The sequence below is a fragment of the Stegostoma tigrinum genome, chromosome 2 (assembly GCF_030684315.1).
Source record: "Stegostoma tigrinum isolate sSteTig4 chromosome 2, sSteTig4.hap1, whole genome shotgun sequence".
Classification (NCBI taxonomy): Eukaryota; Metazoa; Chordata; class Chondrichthyes; order Orectolobiformes; family Stegostomatidae; genus Stegostoma; species Stegostoma tigrinum.
The window spans coordinates 73,837,666-73,851,132 of record NC_081355.1 but is presented as its reverse complement, the minus strand read 5'-3'; the positions used below and the strand labels follow the sequence as shown (position 1 = coordinate 73,851,132).

At 45.5% G+C, this 13,467-nt stretch overlaps 1 protein-coding gene across 2 annotated transcripts in view; it reads right to left on the bottom strand.

Moving 5' to 3' along the window:
* Positions 1-13,467, bottom strand: part of abcb5 (ATP-binding cassette, sub-family B (MDR/TAP), member 5) — a 100,060-nt gene that overhangs the window by 71,369 nt on the left and 15,224 nt on the right. The window contains exons 6-10 of one of the 2 annotated variants that reach the window (XM_059654618.1): positions 10,097-10,166; positions 9,794-9,985; positions 9,000-9,171; positions 2,228-2,352; positions 1,655-1,832 (exon numbers count right to left, since the gene is read on the bottom strand). In XM_059654618.1, coding sequence (XP_059510601.1) covers positions 1,655-1,832; positions 2,228-2,352; positions 9,000-9,171; positions 9,794-9,985; positions 10,097-10,166 — 737 coding nt within the window. Of the gene's footprint in view, positions 1-1,654; positions 1,833-2,227; positions 2,353-8,215; positions 8,260-8,999; positions 9,172-9,793; positions 9,986-10,096; positions 10,167-13,467 lie in introns of those variants that run through there. The other variant, XM_059654617.1, reaches the window with a different exon arrangement.

The window sequence follows — 13,467 nt, the reverse complement described above, 5'->3', positions numbered from 1 at the left end:
CCAAAAGTAGTCTCACCAATACAACTGTAAGATTACACCCCAACTCCAACATTCAATGTGTACACAACTCTTGGCTCAACAAAATAAACAATCCTTTTCCTATTACATATGCTCCATGGAGCTTCAGCAGAGCTAGAAGAAGGCTGCTTGTTTTATTATTATGTAAACTGAATGTCATTCACCTTTCTGGCCCTCATGACGTCAATGAACCACTTACAGCACTCTGGCCCCATGTGAGGGACCAAATTCCTGCTGGTCATTACATCTGCTGCTTCCTGCTGTGAGCTTGTTTGATCTTAGAAACTGACCTCATCCTCTTGTCTTCTGGAAAAACAATATCTCTCTGTGGGTTCTGCCAGCTGACCCAGGGCTTCCTGGAAAAAGAGAGCCAGCAGGTAGCTGTCCCATGTGGTGTTCTGATTCTTGTGCATGCTCAAGCTTCAGGAACCCATTCAGACCATGAGCCTTGCTGGAGCCCCTTTAAATAGAAATTCTTCCATTGGCAAATGCGAGTTGTTACAATCTCTGCACTCAATGACTGGTCAGAAAACTCGGAAGTGGGACATTAACGCCCACTTCTTTTGTAATCAGGTTTTTGTTGTCAGCTGGTCAGGTGAGATCAGGTCAGTGAAATAAAATTTCTTCCTGCTAACTGAAATAGCTTGGTACAGCTAATGTTATAGTCCAGCTAGCATCGACTATGAAATCCCAGCCCACCATCTGGACTTAGGTATTTTCTGATCATGTTATTACAAACATCTGGAGCATGTGCCCCAGATTTATATACTTATAGAAGAATTGATAAGGATGAACAACCACCATAAAAGAACAACAAATCCTGGGAAGAGAGATAGTAGGAACTGCCAATGCTGGAAAATCTGATATAACAAGATGTAGAGCTGGATGAACACAGCAGGCCAAGCAGCATCAAAGGAGCAGGAAAGCTGATGTTTCGGGTCTAGACCCTTCTTTAGAAAAGGTCTAGGCCCGAAATGTCAGCTTTCCTGCTTCTCTCATCTTCTTGGCCTGCTGTGTTCATCCAGCTCTATACCTTGTTATAGCAGATCCTGGTAAAGCTAGATAAAGTAACTTCTCTTTTCTTTATTTCTGCCATCTTCTATACAAATTTGGGGGACTGAAGTTTCCTTTTTCTAATTCTCTTATTGGCTGAAATAAATGAGCAGAAAACCACAAAATATGAAGTGTCCAAGTAGAAGACTTGTGTTCCTTTGAAGGTGTGTGGGTGCTCAACAGTTAGGGCCATTCTGCACAGGGAACAATTAGGCCACCTACATGCAATGTTCCCTTTAAGAAGCATTCATGTAGGGTCACACAGCAGTCTTCATGACTGGTGCTATTCAAAAAGATAGCAGTGCACAGCAAACAAAAATGGCTCCGATCCTAATATTTTTTCTTTTTCTGTTCACAGGATGAGGGGGGTCGGGGGTCACTGGTTACACAGCATTTATTGCCCAGAGGACAGTTCAGAGTCAACCACATTGCTGTGGGTCTGGAGTCACATGTAGGTCATCTGTTTTCTGGATGTCTGTATTAACAGTCTTGCGACAATACCACTAGGTCATCGCCCAATGACAAATGACAAAATGATTCTGCAAAATGATGTGTAATTCAACTAACAAAATACCATACTCACAATCAAAACCCGCCCAAGTGAATAATTTTCAGGTTCGTCAATAACTAGTGTGGACCCATACCAAAATGCAAGACCATAGGCACCATAAAATAAAAAGTGCTGAAGTCCGATAAGAACACTTGTGGTGACAGTTTTCTTGATTCCAGCATCTTTAGCATGGTTTAAGTTGGCTTCATATCTGAAATGATTAGAAATAATGAATGACCACAAGAACTGTAAACTGTTTTACAATCCATGTCAGTAAAATTATATTATTATTCACTAAAGAATAAAATGCAATTGTACGTCTTTCTGACATAAATCATGTACACAGTGATTGTAAAATATGTAAGGTTTCTTGCGCTGTTGGCAGTACAATGTTTAACATGAAATGTAAATGTACTTATAAATATGGCTCACTGAAAGAGGCAATTCTATACAGTACCTTATGTGATATCAAGTTCAAACTGTAATGTAATATATCTGTAAAAATTGGTAAACAATGATTCTATTTTCAGGACACGTGTAGAGTTTTCATTTATTTGCATTGCACAATGTCAGAGTTGCCATAGGTCAACTCAGAATGAAACTTACTTTGATAATGCTTTTTGTTGGCCATTGAATGCAAAGACTGTTCTTATTCCCATGAGAACTTCTTCAGCTGCTGCCCCTGCTTTTGCATAAGCATTCAGTTCCTTATTGTTCCGTGTTGTCAAGATCTGTTTCAGTGTAAGAGATGGTGATAAGTAATATACAAAATGGACAACACTGCAGTTATTTAAATTTGGGAGACAAAAATATTGTCAGCGCTTGGTAGGGCAAAACTTAAACTTTGCTAAAAGGAGACAATAGATCAAAGTTTTTCATCTTGCAGTCAACAAAACTAGGATGCAAGGAACAGACTTGAGAAAAAATGCACCATTTTATATCGCATAAGAAGAATGTATTGATTGGTTAAGTCATCAGTGGCCTTGTGGTGCTGTAAGAACAGTTAACTGTCTATCTTAATTCTCAGAGCAGGCAGGTCGATTCTGATTGTTCAGGGTTTTGTCATGCTGCTTGTGACACGGGTTCTAGCATTTATTAATGTACCACACTGTGAACCCAACTGATGATTTTAAAATGATTTCCTGTGTAACTCTTACCATGGTTTGGATTTTTCAATACATTACTTCCAACAATAGAATCACGTCTAAAAGTAGGTACACTTTTCTGGGGATTGTAAGCATGGGCTGGTTAAGCATGAGTGGCATGCTGCCAGCTGCAGATGGCCAATTGAACACGTTGTTTGATAAAGACTGCCAGTTGTTGGAACATACGGCCTACATTCCCATCATTCCCATCTGCACTGAAACATTTATCACATTATTATTTACTGTAGCCACACAAATGTTTGGTTTGACAGTGGCATCCCATTAGTGGAGAGAACTACGCAGTGGTTTATTGCATTGTAGCAATGTGAGACAGCTAGCTCCACATGTTTTCCAAAACTTTGTGACATCTTCTCCTTCCAAGGTGATCTTAGGCAGAGTGGAAGAGTTCAGTTATTGAAATTATTTAAGGGGAGTGGGTGACTTCAATTTCAGCTGATTTCACAGTTAGTTTCTTGGAGTTGGGCAAGTTGACTTTTAAAATGAGTCAAAAAGAGCTAGGTAAGTGTCTTTACAGCATTTCCTGTCGGCCACAATGTGCAGGAATGTTGTCTCCAGCCCAAAACAAATTAAATCAACTTTGAGACCCATGATGAGCTTTGTGATTTCTGCTCTCCACCTCAGTCTACATTTAAAAAGCACAACTTCAGTCTCTCCAGCTTTGATCTCCCATCTGTGATCTCCTCACTACCACATGTATAATTTTCCACCTCACTTTCACTTCTCTCAGCTCCACAGTTACAGTCTCCTCCTTCATGCTTTCTCCCCTGATGGGAAGTCAGTTTGTCACTCAAACTAGCTATCATAGAAGAAACCTGATTTTAAAAAATGTCAAAGAGGTCCTGCTGCTATTACAGCAGGACTTTGGGAAACACTTCTTTTTGGATCCATAATCCAGAAATCCACCTGGGCGCCTGCCCTAACTCCCAACTCATCCCTTACCTTCTCAGTTTAGTCTCTTCGTGGCCCTGAGAAAACATTGGCACCAATATTCAAGGTATAGCCCAATCAAATTAATATAATATTTGATCACTACATTTTGATTTTAGTCAAGATAATGAAATGTGAGGCTGGATGAACACAGCAGGCCCAGCAGCATCTCAGGAGCACAAAAGCTGTCGTTTCGGACCTAGACCCTTCATCAGAGAGGGTGTTGGGGTGAGGGTTCTGGAATAAATAGGGAGAGAGGGGGAGGCGAACCGAAGATGGAGAGAAAAAACGATAGGTAGAGAGGAGAGTATAGGTGGGGAGGTAGGGAGGGGATAGGTCAGACCAGGGAAGACGGACAGGTCAAGGAGGGGGGATGAGGTTAGTAGGTAGGGGATGGAGGTGCGGCTTGGGGTGGGAGGAAGGGATGGGTGAAAGGAAGAACAGGTTAGGGGGGCTGAGACAGGTTGGACTGGTTTTGGGATGCAGTGGGTTGGGGGGAAGAGCTGGGCTGGTTGTGTGGTGCAGTGGGGGGAGGGGACGAACTGGTCTGGTTTTGGGATACGGTGGGGGAAGGGGAGATTTTGAAGCTGGTGAAGTCCACATTGATACCATTGGGCTGCAGGGTTCCCAGGCAGAATATGAGTTGCTGTTCCTGCAACCTTCGGGTGGCATCATTGTGGCAGTGCAGGAGGCCCATGATGGACATGTCATCTAGAGAATGGGAGGGGGAGTGGAAATGGTTTGCGACTGGGAGGTGCAGTTGTTTGTTGCGAACTGAGCGGAGGTGTTCTGCAAAGCGGTCCCCAAACCTCCGCTTGGTTTCCCCAATGTAGAGGAAGCCACGCCGGGTACAGTGGATGCAGTATACCACATTGGCAGATGTGCAGGTGAACCTCTGCTTAATGTGGAAAGTCATCTTGGGGCCTGGGATAGGGGTGAGGGAGGAGGTGTGGGGACAAGTGTAGCATTTCCTACGGTTGCAGGGGAAGGTGCCGGCTGTGGTGGAATTGGAGGGCAGTGTGGAGCGAACAAGGGAGTCACGGAGAGAGTGGTCTCTCCGAAAAGCAGACAGGGGTGGGGATGGAAAAATGTCTTGGGTGGTGGGGTCGGCAGTTAGAGATGAAGAGTCCGAGGGAAGGTAGGAGGCTTGGGGGTGGTGTCCAGGAGGAGGACTTGTGTTGGGGACTGACTGAGGACGAACGGTCAGTCCTTAGTAAGGGGCTCACCTTTGTCCCCCTACAAGCACACATCAACAAATACCAGTCACGATTGGACATAGAACAGTTTTTCCACCGCCTTCACCTCCACGCCTACTTCTTCCACCGGGAGCCTAACCCTCCCTCCACTGACCCCTTCACCCACTTCCAACACAAGTCCTCCTCCTGGACACCACCCCTAGGCCTCCTACCCTCCCTCGACCTCTTCATCTCTAACTGCCATCGAGACATTAACCGCCTCAACCTCTCCAACCCTCTCACCCACTCCAACCTCTCCCCCGCAGAACGGGCAGCCCTCCGCTCCAACCCCAACCTCACCATCAAACCCGCAGACAAGGGTGGCGCAGTGGTAGTATGGCGCACGACCTCTACATCGCCGAGGCCAAACACCAACTCCCCATCACCACCTCCTACCGCCCCCTCGATCATGACCCCACACCCGAGCACCAAACCATCATCTCCAACACCATTCATGACCTCATCACCTCAGGGGACCTCCCACCCACAGCCTCCAACCTCATTGTTTCCCAACCCTGCATGGCCTGTTTCTATCTCCTTCTCAAAATCCACAAACCTGCCTGCCCTGGTCGACCCATCGTCTCAGCCTCCTCCTGCCCCACTGAACTCTTCTCCACCTATCTGGACTCCATTTTCTCCCCTTTGGTCCAGGAACTCCCTACCTATGTCCGTGACCCCACCCACGCCCTCCACCTCCTCCAGGACTTCCAATTCCCTGGCCCCCAACACCTCATTTTCACCATGGACGTCCAGTCCATATACATCTGTATTCCACATGCAGAGGGCCTCAAGGATCTCCGCTTCTTCCTGTCCCGCAGGCCCGACCAGTCCCCCTCCACTGACACCCTCATCCGCCTAGCCGAACTCGTCCTTACCCTCAACAACTTCTCTTTCGATTCCTTCCACTTCCTACAGACTAAGGGGGTGGCCATGGGACCCGCATGGGCCCCAGCTACGCCTGCCTCTTTGTAGGTTACGTGGAACAGTCCCTCTTCCGCACCTACACAGGCCCCAAACCCCACCTCTTCCTCCGTTACATTGATGACTGTATCGGCGCCCCCTCTTGCTCCCCAGAGGAGCTCAAACAGTTCATCCACTTCACCAACACCTTCCACCCCAACCTTCAGTTCACCTGGGCCATCTCCAGCACGTCCCTCACCTTCCTGGACCTCTCAGTATCCATCTCAGGCAAGAAGCTTGTAACTGATGTCCATTTCAAGCCCACCGACTCCCACAGCTACCTAGAATACTCCTCCTCCCACCCACCCGCCTGCAAAAATTCCATCCCCTATTCCCAATTCCTCCGCCTCCGCCGCATCTGCTCCCACGATGAGGCGTTCCACTCCCGCACATCCTAGATGTCCAAGTTCTTCAAGGACTGCAACTTTCCCCCAACAGTGTTCGAGAACGCCCTTGACCACGTCTCCCGCAACACATCCCTCACACCCCGCCCCCGCCACAACCGCTCAAAGAGGATCCCCCTCGTTCTCACACACCACCCCACCAACCTCCGGATACAATGCATCATCCTCCGACACTTCCGCCATCTACAATCCGACCCCACCACCCAAGACATTTTTCCATCCCCACCCCCGGCTGCTTTCCGGAGGGACCAATCTCTCCGTGACTCCCTTGTTCGCTCCACACTGCCCTCCCACTCCACCACACCCGGCACCTTCCCCTGCAACCGCAGGAAATGCTACACTTGCCCCCACACCTCCTCCCTCACCCCTATCCCAGGCCCCAAGATGACTTTCCACAAGTAGATGTTCACCTGCACATCTGCCAATGTGGTATACTGCATCCACTGTACCCGGTGTGGCTTCCTCTACATTGGGGAAACCAAGCCGAGGCTTGGGGATCGCTTTGCAGAACACCTCCGCTCGGTTCGCAATAAACAACTGCACCTCCCAGTCGCAAACCATTTCCACTCCCCATCCCATTCTTTAGATGACATGTCCATCATGGGCCTCCTGCAGTGCCACAATGATGCCACGCGAAGATTGCAGGAACAGCAACTCATATTCCGTTTGGGAACCCTGCAGCCCAATGGTATCAATGTGGACTTCACCAGCTTCAAAATCTCCCCTTCCCCCATCGCATCCCAAAACCAGCCCAGTTCGTCCCCTCCCCCCACTGCACCACAAAACCAGCCCAGCTCTTCCCCTTCACCCACTGCATCCCAAAACCAGTCCAACCTTTCTCGGCCTCCCTAACCTGTTCTTCCTCTCACCCATCCCTTCCTCCCACCCCAAACCGCACCTCCATCTCCTACCTACTAACCTCATCCCACCTCCTTGACCTGTCCGTCTTCCCTGGGCTGACCTATCCCCTCCCTACCTCCCCACCTATACTCTCCTCTCCACCTATCTTCTTTTCTCTCCATCTTCGGTCCGCCTCCCCCTCTCTCCCTATTTATTCCAGAACCCTCACCCCATCCCCCTCTCTGATGAAGGGTCTAGGCCAGAAACATCAGCTTTTGTGCTCCTGAGATGCTGCTGGGCCTGCTGTGTTCATCCAGCCTCACATTTCATTATCTTGGATTCTCCAGCATCTGCAGTTCCCATTATCACTGATTTTGATTTTAGTCGACTGTTTTGTCAACATGGCTTTAGACTGTTTGACTTTGTTGGTTTCTGTTCTGAACTAATTGGAAATATTTCGTGTCCAATCTGCAAAGCCGCCTCGCCTCAACTTTGGCATTTCACTGAGAATATGTGCTGCTATTTTTTCCTTGTTATGTCCAGCAAAGGAGCTATATGAAATCTAAGATGTTCTGTATCTCACAGAATATACATTGTACCAAAGATCGATTTTAAGATTACATTTCAGAAACTTCTCAATAGCATGTATATTTGTACTATCTAAAGGAATCTGGATATTATTTGATGCCACTTTTTTTTTACATTTGACATAACTTGGGCAGGTCAAGCTAATTACAATGTGCATTAGGTAGTACTAATGCATTTCAGTTTCATGCAATTTAATTTAATAAAAATGCTATTTTACCTGAAATAGTGTTGGCAAATGTTGAACATAAAATGTGTTAAATACTCAATACTTATCTACTTTCCATTCCATAAAACCACAATAACTGTAAATATTGAAAATTAAGCATTTTAGCAGCTTGTATAATTGAAACTGCTGATAAAATTCATTGGATCAACTTCAAGTACTTTTCTAATCACATTTGTGTAATCTATCATGTTTCATTTGAATTTACTGTGTGTTTTAAATTTCATATTTGCTGAAACTAATATTTTTACCTCCTTTTTAGTTTTCTATGGACTTTCTGTTTATTTACTCCCTCTGCCATCCACAATCAACTTGAACATTTATTCTGTACATGCCTGGATGATCAGGTGTGGGGCCACCTCAATTTGATTTTGGGTGAGAATGTAATTTGGGTGATATGGATCAGCTGCCAATATTCATTCCTGATGATTTTCATTTCTATCAAAGTCACTGAAAATAAAAATTGAGATTGATCAAGGTCAGAATTATCTCCATGAACTTCTATGTCACAAATTTTCTATTTAGCAATTTTCAGTATGTTAGACATAGTAACTGTCTCTCAATAGTTAGTGTATCTGTTGATTCTTTCTCCTGTCTTTTCTGTTTCTGACTTTATTAAACTGTCTCTTTAAGTCTCAGTTTTTGATTTGATAAGGAATTACCACACCAATTTTCATAATGTCTTTTTTGCTTCATATATGTTGTTTGACCGATTCCTTTTCAAAACAATTACTGCAGTATCTGTTACAAAATTGAAATTGGTGTAACTTTGTAAGCTATTGTTAAATGCTTAATTCACAATATTTTATTTCCAGTGTCTTTTGCAACAAATGACATTATTGTTTCTCACTGTTATTGAAATAGATTCATTTCACACATCCATAACTGTCATTATGCATATTACATACTGTCATATTACATTACTAGTTTGTTTATTAATTTTTCTAATATACAATAACAGCCTTAATAGCATACTGGTTCCATTTTATTGGGATCAGGTATTAAACTTATTGAAAAGACATATTATGCTTGTACCGTTGTCCATGCTGCTGCTGCGAATATGAAGAGGGGACATACTGCCAACATGACTAGCGTAAGCTTCCATCCATAGATAAATCCAATGATAAATCCTGTCACATAAGTGCTAATTAGCTGTGTGAATATGCTGAACTTGTCTCCGAGACCCTCTTTGATTGTATTTATATCACTGTAAGTGTAAAAGATACAGAGTTAATTACTGTCATCAGTATAATTATGTAACAAACAGTGTCACATTAAATTAATATTGAGTACAATTTTCGATGGTTATGTAAAATAGTTTTTCATAGTTTAAGTGCTACCAAGAAACACCAAAGTAGCAACTAAAAAGAAGCTGACAGGACGTTGTATGACAGTCTTTTTGAGTTATTTGTGACCTGTCATCGTAAATTACTACATTCCACTACCATACAGACATCAAACATATTTACCTATTTCCTTATCAACAAACATCAAAAGATCAGGTATACAACTCCCAAGCTCAGACTTAAAGATCCACCTTTGTTACCTTCATATGTGACGGTAGTTTCAGAGAAAGAAGTGAAACATACATGCATTTTGTCATAAGTAACTTAAACAGTAATCGCAGGAAAATCTAAGTAACTGTTAAAAATACGGAAATAGACAAAAGTGATATAGAAAGAAATATGACCATTACATAACTGTGTAGTAGAGTAGTAAAGTTGCTTAAATATACTGTTGGGCCAATTAAATATATGAAATAAGCTGTTTTTTTTCCCAATATTTGATTATCATAAAGAGCAGCTAGATTTTAAAGCTCAATTACTCACTCAGTCAACATTGTGTTTAGTTCACCTATTTGGACTGAGTCAAACCAAGCCATTTCTTGATGAAGAATTGCATGGAAACATTTTTGTCTTATTCTTCCAGTCTGTCGTATGGCAGCCAATAAAAACATGGTGATATGTAAACTGCCTAAAATCAGCACAGCGAACCCAAGACCCATAAGGTAGAGGGCAAACCTATAGTAATGAAGAGTTTTGAGTAAAAACATTGCAGGATGTTGACGTGTGAACGTTAGTTAAGGATAGTGACTATAGTAAACTTATTTCAAGGTTCAATAATCTATTTACCGTGTCACGTCACCTTCCAAATCCAGTCCAGGTATTTCAAAACATGCATCTGTTGAACTGTGGTTAAATGCTGTTAAGACCAAAGGATACATGTGTATTAACATAGATGTTTAAAACTATAGAGAATTGTTAAAGGACAAATGCATTGTTGTATTCAGCACCAATCCACAGATTTCATAAAAATCTTAGGTTTCTGTGATCTACTGTGGTGAAGTTAGGGTTAGGATTATTGACCTTGCATCCCTGGTAACAGAGGCGAAATATCAACCAAGATAATGAAATGTGAAGCTGGATGAACACAGCAGGCCAAGCAGCATCTCAGGAGCACAAAAGCTGACGTTTCGGGCCTCAACCCTTCATCAGAGAAGGGGGATGGGGAGAGGATTCTGGAATAAATAGGGAGAGAGGGGGAGGCGGACCGAAGACGGAGAGAAATAAAGATAGGTGGAGAGGAGAGTATAGGTGGGGAGGTAGGGAGGGGACAGGTCAGTCCAGGGAAGACGGACAGGTTAAGGAGGTGGGGTGAGGTTAGTCGGTAGGAGATGGAGGTGCGGCTTGGGGTGGGAGGAAGGGATGGGTGAGAGGAAGAACAGGTTAGGGAGGCCGAGACAGGTTGGACTGGTTTTGGGATGCAGTGGGTGGAGGGGAAGAGCTGGGCTGGTTGTGTGGTGTAGTGGGGGGAGGAGATGAACTGGGCTGGTTTTGGGATGTGGTGGGGGAAGGGGAGATTTTGAAGATGGTGAATTCCACATTGATACCATTGGGCTGCAAGGTTCCCAAGCGGAATATGAGTTGCTGTTCCTGCAACCTTCGGGTGGCATCATTGTGGCACTGCAGGAGGCCCATAATGAACACGTCATCTAAAGAATGGGATGGGGAGTGGAAATGGTTTGCGACTTTGGGAGGTGCAGTTGTTTATTGTGAACCGAGTGGAGGTTTTCTGCAAAGCGGTCCCCAAGCCCCGCTTGGTTTCCCCAATGTAGAGGAAGCCACACCAGGTACCGTGGATACAGTATAACACATTGGCAGGTGTGCAGGTGAACCTCTGCTTAATGTGGAAAGTCATCTTGGGGCCTGGGATAGCGGTGAGGGAGGAGGTGTGGGGGCAAGTGTAGCATTTCCTGCGGTTGCAGGGGAAGGTGCCGGGTGTGGTGGGGTTGGAGGGCAGTGTGGAGCAAACAAGGGAGTCACGGAGAGAGTGGTCTCTCCGGAAAGCAGACAGGGGTGGGGTCGGATTGTAGATGGCGGAAGTGTCGGATGATGATGCGTGTATCCAGAGGTTGGTGGGGTGGTGTGTGAGAACGAGGGCGATCCTCTTTGGGCGGTTGTGGTGGGGGCGGGGTGTGAGGGATGTGTTGCGGGAAATGCGGGAGACGCGGTCAAGGGCGTTCTCGACCACTGTGGGGGGAAAGTTGCGGTCCTTGAAGAACTTGGACATCTGGTATGTGTGGGAGTGGAATGCCTCATCGTGGGAGCAGATGCGGCGGTGGCGGAGGAATTGGGAATAGGGGATGAAATTTTTGCAGGAGGGTGGGTGGGAGGAGGTGTATTCTGGGTAGCTGTGGGAGTCGGTGGGCTTGAAATGGACATCAGTTACAAGCTGGTTGCCTGAGATGGAGACTGAGAGGTCCAGGAAGGTGAGGAATGTGCCGGAGATGGACCACTGTAACCGGTGTGGCTTCCTCTACATTGGGGAAACCAAGTGGAGGCTTGGGGACTGCTTTGCAGAACACCTCCGCTCGGTTCGCAATAAACAACTGCACCTCCCAGTAGCAAACCATTTCTACTCCCCCTCCCATTCTTTAGATGACATGTCCATCATGGGCCTCCTGCAGTGCCACAATGATGCCACCCGAAGCTTGCTGGTACAGCAACTCATATTCCACTTGGGAACACTGCAGCCCAATGGTATCAATGTGGACTTTACCAGCTTCAAAATCTCCCCTTCCCCCATCGCATCCCAAAACCAGCCCAGTTCGTCCCCTCCCCCCACTGCACCACAAAACCAGCCCAGCTCTTCCCCTCCACCCACTGCATCCCAAAACCAGTCCAACCTGTCTCTGCCTCCCTAACCTGTTCTTCCTCTCACCCATCCCTTCCTCCCAACCCAAGCTGCACCTCTATCTCCTACCTACTAACCTCATCCCACCTCCTTGACCTGTCCGTCTTCCCTGGGCTGACCTATCCCCTCCCTACCTTCCCACCTATACTCTCCTCTCCACCTATCTTCTTTTCTCTCCATCTTCGGTCCGCCTCCCCCTCTCTCCCTATTTATTCCAGAACCCTCACCCCATCCCCCTTCTCTGATGAAGGGCCTAGGCCCGAAACGTCAGCTTTTGTGCTCCTGAGATGCTGCTTGGCCTGCTGTGTTCATCCAGCCCCACACTTTGTTATTTTGGATTCTCCAGCATCTGCAGTTCCCATTATCACGAAATATCAACCAAGTGCTTTGTTTTGCCAGTTTCCAATGTCTGTTGCTGGAATTCTTCTGCTGAGGAGGTGATCATCTGTGAGGGTTTAACATTCACCAGTATTCATTATTCAAGCTCACACATGAACAGTGGGCATAAATTTCCCATCCCCAAACACACAGGCAATGGCAGGACTGTTGGGAAAATATAAGAAAAATAGCAAAATGAGATTCTGATTGTCCAGAAGAAAAAGATTAATTTTTCACCCCAAATTCAAGTGGTGAGGTGAGAATCTTCCTAGGGAGCATCAAGGGACTTATTTTCAGACATTAATATCTCATCATTACCTAATTGTGTCTCATTTAAATGCAGTTTGCTGTTTTCCCAGGCAGTGGAGATGGTACCAATTCTCAATATGAAACTCTGAGCAGGCACTTCGTAGCTGCAACTTCCCTTCACCTTGGCCAGCATTTGCCAACAACTCAGAGCACACTTCATGGTCAGCAGCTGCTTGCCCCCTTCACCTGTGGAGGTTGGCATCAACAATGCACCAGCCTTATCACATCATCATGGCACATTAGTGAGACACTTATAAAACTGTTTAGTGCTTCACTATTGGACATGGAGCTCATTAACACTTTTCATCGCAACACTGCTGAGAGGCCACTTTGTACGCCAGAACAGACATCCATCTGATGCATCCGAACAGGCTCCATCTCATGGCTTCTGTTCTGAGGAAAGATCACTCAACTCAAGATGTTAACTCTTGTTTCTCTCCTCAGATTTTGTCAGAATTGCTGAGCTTTTCCGGCAATTTCTGCTTTTGATTCTGGTTTACAGCATCCACAATTCTTTCAGTTTTTATTTTGCTCCTCATAGCTGTTGGCTTGCTTCCTTAGCACTCACTCCCTTTGCACTTATTTGGATGCTTATGGCATCTCTGCCTTGCTTTTTAAGCAC